The 17,000-nt window shown below is 33.5% G+C and overlaps 2 protein-coding genes and 1 long non-coding RNA gene across 5 annotated transcripts; 2 read left to right on the top strand and 1 right to left on the bottom strand.

The window, feature by feature from the left end:
• Positions 1-93: 93 nt before the first annotated feature.
• On the top strand, positions 94-4,931 carry LOC111001931 (NSFL1 cofactor p47). Its single transcript, XM_022272001.2, has 9 exons — positions 94-358; positions 547-763; positions 1,546-1,651; positions 1,831-1,916; positions 2,181-2,233; positions 2,798-2,916; positions 3,157-3,285; positions 3,793-3,919; positions 4,699-4,931. The coding sequence occupies exons 1-9, from the start codon at positions 257-259 to the stop codon at positions 4,912-4,914; spliced, it is 1,155 nt and encodes a 384-aa protein (XP_022127693.1). The 5' UTR covers positions 94-256; the 3' UTR covers positions 4,915-4,931.
• Positions 4,932-5,266: 335 nt separating this feature from the next.
• Positions 5,267-16,960, bottom strand: LOC111001929 (stabilizer of axonemal microtubules 2). Of its 3 annotated transcripts, none has more exons than XM_022272000.2 (13): positions 16,036-16,163; positions 14,496-14,643; positions 13,614-13,817; positions 12,686-12,872; positions 10,931-11,073; positions 9,703-9,794; positions 9,231-9,341; positions 8,055-8,151; positions 7,493-7,679; positions 6,781-6,873; positions 6,485-6,597; positions 5,743-5,836; positions 5,267-5,539 (listed from the first exon to the last, which is right to left on the bottom strand). In XM_022272000.2, exons 1-13 carry the CDS (start codon positions 16,041-16,043, stop codon positions 5,457-5,459), a joined length of 1,560 nt encoding a protein of 519 aa, XP_022127692.2. In that variant the 5' UTR covers positions 16,044-16,163; the 3' UTR covers positions 5,267-5,456. The 3 variants fall into 3 exon arrangements, with proteins under 3 accessions (XP_022127692.2, XP_045484934.1, XP_045484935.1); XM_045628978.1 differs by lacking the exon at positions 16,036-16,163 and adding an exon at positions 16,845-16,960 and having other exon boundaries at positions 5,271-5,539; XM_045628979.1 differs by lacking the exon at positions 16,036-16,163 and adding an exon at positions 15,381-15,487 and having other exon boundaries at positions 5,271-5,539.
• On the top strand, positions 11,966-15,329 carry LOC111001930. The gene is made up of 4 exons (XR_006750350.1): positions 11,966-12,129; positions 13,630-13,711; positions 14,524-14,635; positions 15,226-15,329. It is a non-coding gene; the product is annotated as an uncharacterized LOC111001930 (long non-coding RNA).
• Positions 16,961-17,000: the final 40 nt, after the last annotated feature.

Raw genomic sequence — 17,000 nt, 5'->3', positions numbered from 1 at the left:
GTGTAGTGTGTGTCGTAATGTCATAAAGTTTTTGTATTTGTTATTTGTCAAGTATTAACCAAAATAATGTAAAAATGCAGAAACACGACGGATGATGACTTGCGTTGATTCAGTTTTTATCCGATAGTAATTTTTGATTGTCCCGGTACTCTTCTTTGATTTTTAAAAATATTATTATTTATTAATTTAAATAATTAGATAACTATTTCATTAGAGAAGTTTTGTTGTGTTTTTCCAAATAAGACTGGTACTGGATATGGCTAATCGAGAAGAAACTTTGCGTCAATTCTGCGATGTTACGGGAGCCGACGAAAATCGTAGCAAATTTTTCTTAGAATCTTCTAACTGGCAATTAGAGGTAAAAGAGGCTTAATTTATAGTTTATTATCACCAGAGTACTAAAAAAGAGCGAATAGCTATATATTATTTTATATTTAAAAAATAATTTTAGATTAAGGGCACAATACAAATAACTAAAATGGTATAAAATTTTATGAAGTAATATTTTACTTTTACCGAAGTACTACTTAATAATCTGTATCTTAGGTAGCACTATCTAGCTTTTATGAACATGGTGGTAACATAGAAGAATCTTCATTCCCTGAACCTGTGTTACTATCACCACAACCAATGTCTGAGAGTGATATGGAATCTCCACCAGGATCTCCTCAAAAGCAGAAAAAAGATAAAAAGAAAAAGTCAAACACCAAGTTCGCTACATTAGATTCATTGCAGCCAGATAGTTCCAGCGATGAAGAAGAAGGTTGGTACTTGGTGTCATTCTTATTTTCTTGCTACAGTAAGTGAATTAACACAACAAACATTTGAATAAACCTTAATATCCCTATATATGTACCTATAATACTTTTGCATTTAAATATATATATTCCACAAATAAATAAATTTGGAATTAGTGATAAATACTGGCTGGTGCCTGGAAATTGAAGCAATAGTGCAGAATTTATTTTGCCATGATTCATCTTGTTCTAAAAAACAAAACATAACTAAGACAGAAGAAGAGTTAAAACGAGAGTTGATGAGGTTGAAAGAAGAGATTACTAAATTGAAGAGAGAAAATGATGATTTAAGAAATGAAATTTTAAGATTAAGCTCATCTGAAGGTCAGCTTTAGGAATATTGAAAGTACTTTTGTAGACATTAATATATAACCTATATACTAACAATAAAGCCTTGTATATAATAATTATCTCTCTTTCTCAAGAACTAGATCAGTCTATTTGTTTAGTATTAGGTTTTGTACATAGCTTTATCTTGTTTAGATGAATACAAAAGACAAAAATAGAATAAAAAATAAAAATATCTAGTTATATTTATAATCTGTAGTAAGGACACTGACAAATACTAGTAGGCTTGTTATGTTATTGTTTACTTTGTGTTCTTTTTGCATTAGGAAGGTTAAATGACTATTCATAAATCAGCAATTTTTGGTAGAATATTTATAGTAAGGATACCTAAAGGGCTTCCAATTTTAAATAGATATTTGTTTGCAAGGACATAAGAGATAAAAATTCTCTGTTGTTTTAGGTCAAGCATTTTATGCAGGTGGATCAGAAAGGTCTGGACAGCAAATTCTTGGTCCAAGCAAAGGACGAAAGGATATTGTATCAGAAGTGTTCAAAAGTGTTAGAGAGTAAGTTTTCTTTTAGACATCAATTTATTTTGCATGTAAATAATAGCATTTGAAGTAACAAAATACTAAAATAATTGAAAAGAACCTATTGAGAATCTAAGTCTGGAAACTGAGTCTACAAACCATAATTAAATTTGTATACAAGAATTGGTTTGTTTTACCCATAAATTTTGGCTTAGACGGGGTGCTGTTGTCTTTGAAGATGAGCCCACTACAACTAGTCGTGGACGTGGAGGATTGTTTGCTGGCGTTGGATACAGATTGGGTAAATTACAACTTGTTTTTACAGTTATAAACCAAATCTGTTTGTTAATTGTTATTACAGTAGAGTTAATTTTTCGATTAGTGTAGAAAACCCGTTTCTGACTGACGCCAAATTGTTAATCTATGCTTTTCTTTTGTAGAGTATAAAACAAGACTATATACAATATAACAATATATGACTATATTTATATAGTATTTTATATGTTGGCCCATTTCTAAACTAAACTAAATATGTAATATATATTTAACCTTTGATATATTACAGGACAAACAGCAGATGATCATGAACCAGTAACTCCCGCAAATGCAGAGCAAGCTGTAAGTCAATTATTCACTACTAAAGCATATAATTTAGTCACTTATTCAAAGAGAAAAAAGTGTGAAGTTCTGTAAGAGTATGGGAATGAAGTGGATACATAGATGTGCTGGTTTAAATCGTTTCTACATTATAAACAAGGCCTAATAGTTTATAACCTGGTGTACTTAAATAACTTAAAATAATTGTTGACAAAATTAATAGAGTACATAACAATTTTAACTAACAATATACAAAACTAAAGCAAGATAACTTTATATATCAGCCCACATAAAACTTATTAAACAATCAAGAATTACTCTGTTGTTTTCTGTCTTACACCTTGACAGCATATATGGCGACAAGTATTATCGGCTCTAATCAAGACTTGACTCTGAAAAGTTAATATTAAATATTAAAAATAAAAAAATTTAATATGACCAGATTTAGCCTGGCCAGTGGTATGAGAGTCCTCCATTTAGGTTGATGAAAAAACACCACAACATCCTATTTCTACATATACATAATATAGGTATTAAGATATACCGTTTTATTAGATAAAAGTTTTTGATAATCTTAAATTCCAGGATCAGACTCGTCCAGTTCGGCTCAGACTATACAGGGAGGGTTTCATAGTCGACGATGGGCCACTAAGGCCGTTTTCAGACCCTGCAAATGCTGAATTCCTTAGTTGTGTTCGTAGAGGGTAAGATCTGTTCGAAGTAGTGTTATTTATACATTTACAAAAATATAAAAAAAAACTATATAAAGAAATAAATTAAAAAAATAATTATAAAATAAAATATGAGCCGGCCACTAGGCACTAGGTTTTCTTTAATACTATTAATATAAAGAATATTAGTAATTAATGGAGTAGAAATAGTTTTAAAATTCGGGCTTATTAAATATTATTTTATATTAATATATATATAAATATAAATTTTAGGGAGGTCCCTCCAGAATTTACATCAGGTCATCAAGTACGAGTTAGCTTGGAGGACCGACGTCATGAGGAGTGTCCTCGGGTTGTTTCTAAGACTCAGGCCTTTTCTGGAAAAGGGCATATGTTAGGAAGGTATTTTTTTGTTAATTATTTTGATCCTTTGTTTCTATTGCTTAAAGAAACCTTAAAAGTCACAGTTTAAAACAGACAGCTACTTTTTTGTGCGAAACAAGGACTGCATTGAAGTGGTTAGCCTTTGGTGATATATGATTAGGAATTAGGCCTTACTAAAAAAATAGGCTAAGTTAAATTTTCTTAATAATTATTGCTACTAATTTTGGTTTGATAACCAAAATAATTACTATATTCACTTATCCATATTACTATCTCAATTTTATTCTTGATAACAGTCAAATGTCAATAGTTTGACAGTTTTAAAAGTTATTATTTGATTTTCGAAAACCCAGATTATTAATCTGGGCATCTCCAATTCACAGATTAAAATCTCTACGATGTTCAAGTTGCGCTCCTTAAACCATGATAAGCTATTTCTGTTACTTCAAGTAGCCAGAAAATTTATTCGATTAACGTTATAACATCTTTAATTTATAAATAACAATTGTATTTTCTTCTATTTAGTCCGACACCAGCGACAGTGGGTGCAACTGTACCCGTAGCTTCTCAGGTGGGAGATAGGGCGGCCAATCAGCGCGCCGCACAAGAAGCCATCGGCCTTAACGAGACAAATCCCGTAACTACTGTACAGGTAAGTTGAAACGTCTGCTATTTTTGTAGGTTATCTTTTGGATGAGACAAGGCAGACTCTAAGTAGACTTGTATTATTTAATTTACATTTGTAAAATATATCGAGCGTTAACAATATCCGATAATCTGGTTTACACATGTTGAAACATCTTTACATCTGGACCTGTAAACATTTTTAAGGTATATGAAGTTGTTTTTGTATGTAATAAATTATATGTATACGTCTATGTCTATGTCTAAGTTTTATGTACATAACTCGATATTTAGAGTGCTTTACTGTCGGAATAAGTTATGGAAATAACTTGATGATCAAAAAAAACTAGCCCGAGGTTCTTGCCTTTCATCTTGTATCCTGGTCGAGATTCCGAAGGCGGCAGAGTTGACTAATACAAAGTCATCATGTGATTCAACTGAATAAATGAATTTTGATTTTGGATTATGGTATACAAATTCAATTCGTATATTGCAAATTATCGCAGACGTTATATTTTTTCTCAATATGGAAAAGAGTTGTCATGGTCAAGAACATTTTTTTTGGAATTGCTTGTAAATTAAAAAAACTTAATTTTTAGGCATTAATTCTCTTATTAGAGATTAGCTATCTATGTGAAATTTTAATTCGTTATGATTGATTGCATGCATACAATTTTATTTTTAACTCACCTATTTTTTTTTTAACTATGTTAATGGTAAAATTTTATGTCTAACTTGATAATTGAATATGAGAACGCGATAACTACTATCTCATAATAAGAAATTAATGACTATTTTAAATTCCAGTTTCGGCTAGCAGACGGCAGTCGCCTTACGGGTCGTTTTAACCACACGCACACAGTGGAAGATCTCTACCAATACGTGTCGCAAGCGGAGCCGGCCTATCAGATCCAGCCATTCATACTACTCACGACATTCCCCAGTGCAGAGTTAAATGACCGCACTGCAACGCTCGCTACAGCCAATCTATTGAACACCACTGTATTGCAACGACTTAAATAAACTTGTGTTTTGTGTGTCTTGTCGTGTTTTTATTAAGACTTTATATAAAAGCAGAGACATCATTATAAAATGAGTTTTACTTAAGTGGAAGAATCTAGATTTAGTTCTTAGTACTAAAACATATAAGGATTTTTTAAAAATTATTTTAGAAAATTGCGTCATCCGATCCGGGTGTTACTTAGTTTTTTGATACTTATTTATAGAGGCCTTAATGTTTAATGCAAATGTGTACATTGTTCGCTTCAAAACAGTGTATGGTTAGATTTAAAAATGTATACCTGAACAAAGTAAATATGTAGAACTTAAATACACACTTATATACAATGCTTGTTTTATTAAAAAAATATTAAATAACATTATAATTTTAATTCAACAAGACTAACTCTACATAAAGATAAAAACAGTATTAAATTCCATAAATCCTTAAAAATTTCAAAATTTACAAATCCCAAGATAACAATAACGTCACAATGGTGTAAAAAAATCGTCAATGACGTCACTTCCACTTGAATTTAGACCTTAATACAATTCTTAAATGGCTGTTAACTGCAGCATTCGGCTTTTGGGAAAGTGCACGCACATGGGTCTGTCGCAATGCATTCCGCGGGGCACATGCAGTCACAAGCTAAAAGTATAGGTAAGGTTATAGCACCAAATTAGTGTTACACAGAAACAGTTAATGGTAAATAAATGTATAATAAGGTATTTTTATTTCAAACGGCCTTTCTGGAATAAGATATTGTATGTTTCTTTTTGAAAATCTGTTTCTATCGGCTAACATTGTCATATCCGTATTAAATTAAATATTAAAGATAAAAAAATACTAACGTTTACAATCTCCATACGAACATGGGTCAATGTACTCGGTGCAGTCTTCACCGGGCGGGAGGAACGATGAACGGTAAATTGTTGTTCCTTCCAACTGTAACAGAAGTATTTTCAGCACACTAATGCAGGAGCTAATTTTCTTTAAAAGTATCTATAAAGTTCTCCTGCAGATAGGAAATATTAGTAACGAGTATTAAAATCTCTGGGTAGAAGATGTAAGTAGCTACTACTTCTAAGTTTTATTAGGTTGCTTATCAGGTTCATGATGTCGGCACTGATTTACATGGGCAAACGTTTTTTTATTTTCTTTCAAGAATTTTCGTGAGTGTTGATGTAAATGGATTAAAGGGGTTTAATAGACTGGTGCAACTGTTTTGGAATCATTCCAGTGGTGGACAAAATGACATGAAATGGTTCCACATCCTTTTAAGATCTGTACATTTGTTATTGCGAGTGTTTATTACCTTTAAAAGTGCTGTTTTGTTAACTTCATAATATGACTATCAAATGTCTATTAGGACAATAATAATGATAAGAAAGTTCCGATTTCAGTAGTTATGACGTTATATAATGATTGAACCCAATTTCGAAGTATCTCTCGCTATCTGTTGCGCTGACATCACAAATTTAGGAGGGCGTGAAAAACCTCAATATTAATATCACTATCGGTCGACGAATCGCTATTGATGAATCAAGCAGAAATCGAGTAGGAACTTAACATTATAAAGTGCCTAAAATTTACCTTTTGACACGGTTTTTGATACTGTCCTTTGCAAGCCCATGGTGGCCGCTGTGGGGCTGGCACACAAACAGGCTGGTAGGACATCTTCTGTGTTGTATCACTGTCCATTTTTGCTATGAAATTAAAAAAAATTCATTGTTAATTTTGAAAATTTACTGTATTTACGAAAACATCATTGAAAAGTGCTCAGAGTTATATGCTTAACAATCGTATATATTTCGGAAATCAAAATTATGCCGCAATTTAACTCAATTTATACACCGTGTGAACAGTTGAAATTTCACAATAAAACTTACCGCTAGGTTTCTCATAGCATCGGTTAGGAGCATACGATTCTGGTCGATGTACATTACCGGGGTCCAAGAATGACATGCGGTTAACTGTACGATCTGGAGAAGAAAAACTTTTTAAAGTTCTTCATAAAAAGACGTACATATTATATTTAAATGGTAAATTTTAGTAGAAACAGATTTTATAAAAATACTTTATTCATATCATGAATTGTAGCTTGTAGGTAGATGGTATTAAGGCTATTTTATTGTCCATGCCGATGATATAAACATGTAAATATAATAAATCCGTCGTTTAGATTGGCCAGCTGGATGTCCTGACTTCAATCTATTGGACAGTACTAGTAAAAAATATATTGTGTTTATTGCCACTTATTTGGCCGTGTACGCTTTTAGAGAATTCATCAAAAACAATTGCTACAATTAAGTTCACGCGAACTAATTTACACGAGTACGTAGTTAAGTTACACAAGTTAGTTAAATTTTTACCATACTACATTTATATATATGTAATTAAAATTACTAATATCTTTTAAAAATACAGCAAGTAATTACTACTGCTAAATATGTTTTATGTAGTACACCACAGAGCATTAGTTTAGATACATTGCAAATAATAAGATATTTAAATGAAATCGGTATTTCACACAGATATAACATACAATGGTAATGAAGTGGGCAGCCCTCGGTGAAATTATTAAGCTAAAAAAAAACTAACTTTCAAACGGTTGCTCCACTGCATGAAACTTGGCTGTTGGTTTGAACGACTCTCTCATTGGCGCAGTCTTCGGTACAAAGTCGTGCCTCTGAGTCGTGAGGTTCTGCATTGGTCCCTGTCCCCACATATCATGGTGGCAAGGACGGATTGCTTGCGTTATACACACCGGGTTTGGTAGAAATGATAGCTGAAACAAATACTCTTGTAATTAACCCGCTAGTATAGATTTTTGAATTTGTATGATAAGAAATGGTAAGTTAAAGGAATGAATCTGATTTTACAACACATGCACATCTTTTAGCTACATTCTCCTACGTAAAATAATTTATCTAGCTACGACGCGGGACATCTAGCGCAAATCGCTGTAAAAGGGCTATTGAAGACATAACCTCGTCACTAATCGTTACTTTATATTTAATATTAAAAGTAAATAAATATGTTTAGATTGGTATCATAATATATCGGTAGCGTTATAAGAAAAATCTAAGAATGTAAATAAATCAACTTCAATCGTTTGACAAGCGCTGAATCTCCAGTGGTTAATAATATAGTGGGAACAAACTTTTTGAACAGTGTCGCCTTCCATCGCGGCCGTTGAAGGCATGATATTTGGTACAGGTTTTACAGGCTGAGGTATTGGTGCTGTGGCTGGGAGATAACTGCAAAACACATTAGATTGATATACATATTCATTCTATTATAGGAATATTGTATACCACCAGAGCAATAAAAAATAAAAAACCATTTTGAGACATGAATTAACGTAATGTGATTTGTTATTTATTTATCGGATATATATGAGTCATTATTAAGTTACGATTACCGAGGGATTCGGTAGATAGGCCTGAACCAACTAACTAACTAACTATGTGGTGTTTTGTGTACAGTAATTGATTACCCCGGACTTACGCGATAGGTGGGACTGAGCGCTATCCGCGTAAGTCGAATTCGCGTAAGTCGGGGTACAAATTTGCATATAAAAACATACAAAGTATGTTTAATTGGGACTGGAGACTAAATAAAACAATAGTTTAGGAAATATTATTACATATATAATTTAGTATCTCATTCTAGATAATAATATGACAAACTATATTAATAGAGTGTATAAACGCAATCCGAAGTTAGTTTGATGTAGAAGGTTTCATAAATTGTAATTACAAAGTCGTTTTCTTCTCCCGTATATCTCCTCGTAGCATCCTAGTAATTTTTTAATTCCATGTTATGTTTACTTTAATTCCATATTGCGCTCTTCATTGGAGTCTATGCTTTCCAAAATTGTTAACCCTTTTTCAATCGAACTGACAAGTTTCCAACTGTCACTTGATCTTCCAATTGAACTGGATCCAAAGAATCATGATTATCAATTTCTTCCTCTTGTTCACGCATAGATATGAGCTCATCATTTGTGACCTCCTCATTGTATGAATTCACAAGCTCTTGAACATCATCACTATCCTACACAGTTTACATCACTACACGTCTGTGCCTGTTGTAAACTGAACGAATAATAATAAGGCGGGGGGAGTCGGAAACAAACGCCGCCGCTTGACTTTAACTGCGCGGCGTTCAAACAAAAAACGAATAGACGAGAAAATTAAATCGCGTAACTCCGAATTCGCGTAAGTCGAGGTAGCGTAAGTCGGGGTATTACTGTATGTACAATATAATGAGTGCAGTTTGGGATATGATACATTTTAATGGGAAGGAATCTAATTCTAATAATAAGTTTCTGTACCTGTTCTTGTAAACAGTTTGTGTTTCAAAGCGTTTCGACGCGGTCACTGGGTTATTACCAATATTAGGTAATATTGGACAACGACGGCAGTCAGCAGCTGGATTTAAAAAACTGTAAAATATAAAAAATGTGTTAGTCTACTTAAAAATATTACTAGCTAACATTATGTTTTCGAATATTTTAGCTCGAGAAAATACATTTGAGTTCTGTAAAATGATAATGTAATGCATTTTAGTCTCTTACACTGCATTGATATTTTGATAGTATTTGGATCGTTGTATAGTATAATGCGATAACGGTTAAGGCTTTTCCTTCGTGGGACTTAAAGACATTTTATAAAGCCGCATGAGGGAGGATGTGCAGCCTACACCACTTTCCATCCACTCTTTATATTTCAAAATAATTAAATGAATCACCTCGACTTTGACAGTTTAGAAAATCAAAGGTAAAGGTGAATTCACAGTTATAGTACCTCATACTGTAGGTGGTGTTTTCTTCTAGCTTCTGACAAGGTTTCTGATACTGTCCCTTACAAGCCCATGGCAAAGGCTCTTTCGGCAGCAACTTAAAAAATACACCAAATTAATTTTAAAACATCAAATGCCAAAGTATGACATTATAGCCCTGTTGCAGTCTCCAAGTACTCGTATGAAAAATCTTACTCTCTAAAAGATACTAGGCTCCTTACTCTGCAGATTCCAATAGCGATACCGACAACGATTCCGATCCTAATAAGTTTAAGTAAGGATACAAATTTTATTTTTGCCAATTTCATGACATAGAAGTTACTAAAACTGTTTTGAACTCATTTACTTATTACATAAAAATTATGTGCTGAAATACGATTTGGACACGATACTGACATATTTCTGCGTGAGATTAAATCAAAGTTATTGGTCGCAGAGTCGGCTTTCTTTTTGATACAGAACTGGATAGACGTTTAGCCACAATCAAAATAAAAAATAAAAAAAATGATGTCAGGTGAGATGCAATCTAGTTCAGAGCCTAATTACCTAGGCGAGCTAGGTTAAAGGGGGCAAAGAATTCCACACCTTTTGCTGATGATAGCGTAGTTTTTCTCTTTCCCGAATTTTGCAAACAATCTTAATATTCTTAAGAATGCCCTAAGACGCATCTTAACTGAATAAACATATTTTCATTGATTGATTGCTGATTTGTGACAAGGAACGTCGATCCAATACATAGGATTGCAACAATGAAAGGCTAAAACACCAACGTGTTTTCAGACGAGCGGCGTTTGAAAAAGACAGAATTGGTATTGACAGTAACTGATACCAACATATAGTTTTGTCCGTGACGTAAGAACGATAATGAATAAAGCATGCAAATGCATAATTAAACAAAATAACCCGATATGCAACCAAAGAAATTCTATTTCTAAAAACTCAGCGTTAAACGCATAATATACACTAACACATTAACATATTGCCTCGTAAGTCATATATTGTTGCGGACTACCTACAAACTGTAAACAGCGGCTTTATTCGGTCCGATGACATTATTCCCAGAATCACCCTAACAAAGTGTTTGCTACAGCTAAGGATATATATAACGTGTCGACCTCAGCCGCGAAGGCCTTCAGACTTGCCAATTAGTGGTAAGACTATAGGAGGACCATCCCTTTAGGTTAGGGACTACTCTTCCTCCTCCATAGAAGTAGGTGATATAATAATACGAACTTGGTTAGGCATATAGCTTAGTTTATGTGTTGTGCTGGAGTCCATCTTGGCGGCTGGTTTTTCATAACACCGCTCAGGCGCATACGATTTTACCGGCACCATCTTATCCGGAGGCAGATACGATAACTTGTTTACTGTGCGGTCTGAAAAAGTTGTATGTCTAGTTTGTGATTTCTAAATAATACTCTAGGACTATACTGATATAGACTAGGTTCGAGCAGTGTTAGCCTAGTGGCTTCAGCGTGCGACTCTCATTCCTGAGGTCGTAGGTTCGATTCCCGGCTGTGCACCAATGGACTTTCTATGTTTGCATTTTACATTTGCTCGAACGGTGAAGGAAAACATCGTGAGGAAACCGACATGTCTTAGACCCAAAAAGTAGACGATGTGTGTCAGGCACTGGAGGCTGAGCTGGATTAGATTTAAAAATGATCTTGAAACAGGTTTAAAATCTGAGGCCAAGACCTAAAGAGGTTGTAGCAGCACTGATTATTATTTTTTAATAGTTCGACCAGAGCCTATGCACAATACTACAACTGCATATGGCATGTTTAGGTAAAATAAGTTCGGTATTAACATAACATATTTTTCTAAACTAAGTACGCAATGATAACATACTTGTACGGTACGAATCACGTAGCAAAGAAAGTATTTTATTAGACCTAAAATAAAGTAATCATAGCGCGTTTTGAGTTAAGTTTCAGAAAATATCTTTAAGAAATATAGAAATGAAAACGTATAAATAAGACCTATGTAGCCTCTCCCTCTTCCCTAATAGGTAGGTATTATATTATTCAAGGAAAATTTTATCTTAGGCTACATAGACCATTACGATGATATCACCTTTCAGTTATTATTTATTAGATTACAGTGAGGGTTAAAATAACAATGACATATTATTACAATTAATGATATAGACATATCATTAATTGTTTTGACATTGCTTTAACTGCAATAATAATTATGTTTATTTTATAATAAGCTACTTGACTAGATTTTCAAATTCATTACAGATTATTTATTTGTGTCTATAGAACCATCACTGATCTATTTAACTCTGTGAAGTGTTTGTGGCTTTAAGATTTTAAAAACATCATAATTTCAGAAGCTGCAAATACGTTTCTCTCTGCAAAATGGCGTCGCGCAACTGGCTAACAAACACTGCTAAAAACACGCAAACAAACGTCTAGCTTTTATGGGTTAGTTATTATTCTCAAAATACACAAACATAAATTAATGATTATTTACAAGTTACTTTATTCCATAACTCTTTTTAATACCACGTTTCATACTATAATATATACCTAGTCCATTCTGTGGGTGTTGGTTTGGTTTAAGCATGTCTTATGTTGTGCCCGCGGTATATAACGGCTGTGTTCCAAGTTCTAATAGATTATTCTTTCTATGCAATACGAGTTTGTCTGAAGGATAAGATCATTCCGTGTTTGTACTACCTACTTGCGTATAAAGATAAGTCACCATTGCTGTATAAGATGTATAGGCAGTCCGAATAATAGCCGTTAATTGAGATTTAAATTATTAAAACAAATTAGAACATTGTAAAAGTATGTAGTAACAGTAACGTTGCTGGCTAATGCACAAACCGTGTTAGAGCCAAAAAAAAAAAAACAGTAACGTTTTTAGGTAAATAAAAAATAATATTTTAAACTAGTATAAAAAAAATCAAAATGACTGTCATTTCATGATTTGAATTAATATTATAATTATTATAGTATTGCATCAGCTATAACATACTTTCAAAAGGTGTATCGACAGCGTGGAATTTCGCTTCCGGCTTGAAACTCTCGCGAAGTACGCAGGGCTTAGCGACATAGTCATGTCTCTGAGTGGTGAGGTTCTGCATTGGGCCCTGTCCCCACATGTCATGATGACAAGGACGAATTGCTTGAGTTACGCACACTGGATTTGGCAGAAAGGATAACTGAAAGTACAAAATATTATATAACTTTATATTAGTAAGTATATCATTGTCTTTGGTACTTTTTGGTAATAGAATACACATTAGAATGAGCCTAGAAGAGTACAATTAGGATAGCTGTTTGGTGGTGACTTGCATTTCATACGTAAATATTATTTTTCTCATGTTTTCAAAAAATTTGTACTAGTTAGTTAACTGGGACCCTAAAAGTACTTTGGGACAAATGTAATGGCCCTAACCTTATATACAACTAGACATGAGGTAACTTAAAATTTCCATACAAATTTGACTGTCACTGGCGAGAAACTGCAACCGAATATTTTAGTCTAAAACTGCATTCAAATTCATGGGCTTAACGGAGCGCTCAAAACTATTCTATTTAGTTATGTATATTGATAGATAGGATTACTAACGATAATATAAGTGTTATAAATAAATAAACATGCATTGCCAGATTTCATTGTAAAAAAACTTTGGAATTGGCCTCGTTTGGCCCTAGAAGCCTGCATTAACAGTAGCTACATGAATATAAGAAAATGCAGCTGTACTTAAATAAGTACCTTTATTCAACATTCAGCTATTTAAAAACCATTTGTTTCAGTTTAAAATTTAGTCATTTTACATGAATAACTGAATGAATAACAAACTTTCTACATTAAATAACTCAACGTTTCAAATTCTTGATATGAATCATGGTCACCGCAGATGCTTAATCTAGTTCTAGTTCTATTTTTATTAAATTACCTTTTGCACTGTGCAGGACTCCATTGGCTCACAGCTGGGTACCAAATTAGGTGTAGGCTTTCGTGCTTCTCCCCGAAGATTCTTACAACCGTCGACAGGTAGATACGACATTTTGTAAGTTGTACACGACTCTACTCGCGCAGACGGCTTCATATAACATCGCCGGGGTGCATACGAGTCAGGAATTTTAGGTTGTTTGTAGCACTGTAATAATAATAACCCTTAAAATAATGATGGTAACTATCTATCGGCCATAATGGGCCCAAGTAAATATGAAAAACCGAATCTATTAGCTGTTTAAAAAATCCCTTATGGACTAAGGCAACATAATATTTAATATTTATATCTTAGATGAATATTTGGATATGCGAAAGCTCTGCTCAAAGTGGGTATCACAAATCAATGAAAACGATAATAATATTTCATGAAGTTTTGAATTGCTTCTGCATCCACCGTATTTGGATTTGGCCCCCAGAGACTTTCCTGTTTGCTGGCTGAATGCTTGCGGAAAAGATATTTTGCCCTGATGAAGAGGTTACCGCTAAAACTAAAGACTATTTTGAGGCTAAAGAGTGCCTACTGTAAAAGTGGTATCAAAAAATTTGTATGACCTCTAAAATCTTTGTATCGCTCTCAAAGGCAACTCATAGTGGTTGCCTGGAAGTGATCGCTCGAAAGTGATAAGGCCGCCAGTTGCTCTCCTTTTCATTTAATGATTTTCAATTTTATATTGTAATGTAACGAAGTGTTAATAAATAAATAATTTAAATAAATTATATAAAAACTTCAAGGTAATCTGTTACAGCAATTACATCTCACACAACCACAGTTTAATTGGTACTTAGTTGGATATAGACTTGTACAAGTCATGTTAATACGCACTGGCTTGACCATAGGTGGTTTTCCACAGCAGCAGGTCCTACAGGGACAGGGATGTTCCTGCTTTCCATCTATGGGTCTCCCGTCCCGCAAGCCCGATTTTATGCCAGCAGAGGGCGCGCAAGGATCCGCAGCGGGGCAAGGTACGCACCTATAACATACATAACACAATCAATATACCATAAGGACTAATTAAGGACTTAATGCTGCATATTTTGACTTGTTTAAATGAAAACAGGAGTTAAGCAATGCCCTCATCCGCGTGGTCGACTCAAACTTCACTCTTACGACGAAGGATAACATCGTGAGGAAACTTGATTGCCTGAGACCCAAAAAGTTGAAGGCTTGTTTCAGGCACAGAAAGCTGTTCATTTACATATCTTATAAAAAACAAATGCAACACAGAAGCCAAAAGAAATCTGGCCCAGACCTTAAAAGGTTAAAGCGCAACTGTTTTTTTTACATGCGAACACAGTTAAGCCGAATTTGTAATTGTTAACTTTCCTATATATGAAAATCTTTATTATATTTCTTTGCATAAATGACATTACTTTATTGACATTATGTGGACTGATCGAATTATAACTAGGTATTATGATTATTGTAGAGTTCTATTTCGAATAGCTTGACAAACAACTTTAACCAGTATACTATTAACAGTACAAATATGGAATTACAAAATCATCTGGTTTTAATTACATATTAAATAACTTTGATCATTTTTATTTTACAGACAAATTGGTGATCAGTTACATGTTAATTTGAGACTTGTGGGTTTCCTCACGATGTTTTGTTTAATTGTACCAGGGATGAACTTATGCGCATATAGAAAAACCATTGGTACACAGCCGGGGTTCGAACATACAACCTAAGGGATAAAGCACGTACGTTGAAGCGACGAGGCCAACACTGCCCTTAGTATTTATAACTACTATTTAATCTATTAAAGTATTATGGACTTGTTGCCACGCATGGGTCATTTGAATTAGATTGTTTGTGCAACTAGACTTGCTGACATTGAAATATCATTGCAATGCCAATATGTGATAAGAAATATCAATAGCTGTCGTAAAACGAAACGATAAACGAAAACGGAACGATAAAGGAAAATCTACGTGAACTAAAATTAGTTCATTTTTGATTTAGATTTCATTTAATCAACTCTATTTTTTAGGATGTATTTTTACGTTTCGGAATATATCGACAATTTCTTTAGGTCTAATACACGAAATAAAAAATTTCTTAAATGTGCGTGTCGCAATTCACTCACAGTACAGGAATTGTGAAGTTGTGAAATTAGAGTGACATTCGAAACCATACTGAAAGTCTGACTCCGGTATGTCGAACTTTATTGGGGTTTGAAATAAGGGAGTCATACTTCGCGGTCTCGTTTTTTAATCTAACACATAGACCTTCAAGGCAACGTTATAATATTATACCTGCGATAGGCCTATTGTCTTTTTATGCTAGCTTTGAAATAAACGGCCATATACGATAGCGGGTTCGAATTTCGTGTACTATTAAAGTTATTCGATATACTTACTCAGGCATGATTTAAATAAAATCTTAAAGGTGAATCTATAAAAATAAAAACTAATCTAAAAACTAATTTTGTATAAACTGTAAAGATTTTTAGAAAAACATCACTATCGAAAATGTAAAAGACACTGTCAACTTTGAAAGATTAGACGCATGTGTTTTTTTTCTTTGGAACATATTCCTAATTTTAAAAAAAATATCACAAAACGTTCTTATTCATTTTTTCATTTTCATTTTTGAAGAAATAAAATATTTTTCATTTTTCATTTTTTTCATATGAATAAAGATATTTTGAGTTTGAGTTATAATTTAATTATTGAGACTTTTATATTTTGACATGGCGAAAAATCCAGAATTGGTAAAAATTATTTAGTACAGCCTACACCAGCAGTACAAACCAAGCAATCAAGAAGACCTTTAGACTATTCCCGAAAAGACCCAACAAAAAACCTATATACACCGAGGCACACAAAACAACACAACTTGCTACAAAGTAAAAAATGTCGCACATGGTGAGTTTCGTTTTTAGAGGCCCGTTTGCCCCCAGTTCTATAAAAAAAAACATTGTGGCAAGAACCGTGCGGCATGACTACACCTTGCCTCATGTGCAGCCAGTTTTTAGAATATATTTTTGTTTTTATTTGTTTTGGAAAGTAAGAATTAGTGGTAATGGAGTCATAAGTGCTTAGACTTAAAACAATAAATGAAAATTAATTCCCTCATAAGGCCATTCTGAATTTCTTCTTTTCCACCAACGTTTCTTCTTCCGTTGCTTAGCTGCATAGCTTAGTAATAAGCTGCTGCTAAACTTACTTGATCAGTCATACTCTATCGTGTATTTCCTCGTTCAAACAAGTAGATACATCAGTAAGAATCCATAAACACAATACTTTGGAAATTATATAGGCACGATGTTGTTTTGGCATAAATAGGCTGCCGTATGCCACATATGCCACAAATGCTTTCTAT

Source organism: Pieris rapae, chromosome 7, assembly GCF_905147795.1.
Source record: "Pieris rapae chromosome 7, ilPieRapa1.1, whole genome shotgun sequence".
NCBI lineage: Eukaryota > Metazoa > Arthropoda > Insecta > Lepidoptera > Pieridae > Pieris > Pieris rapae.
The sequence above is the reverse complement of the archived record's forward strand: the minus strand, read 5'-3'. Positions and strand labels throughout refer to the sequence as shown.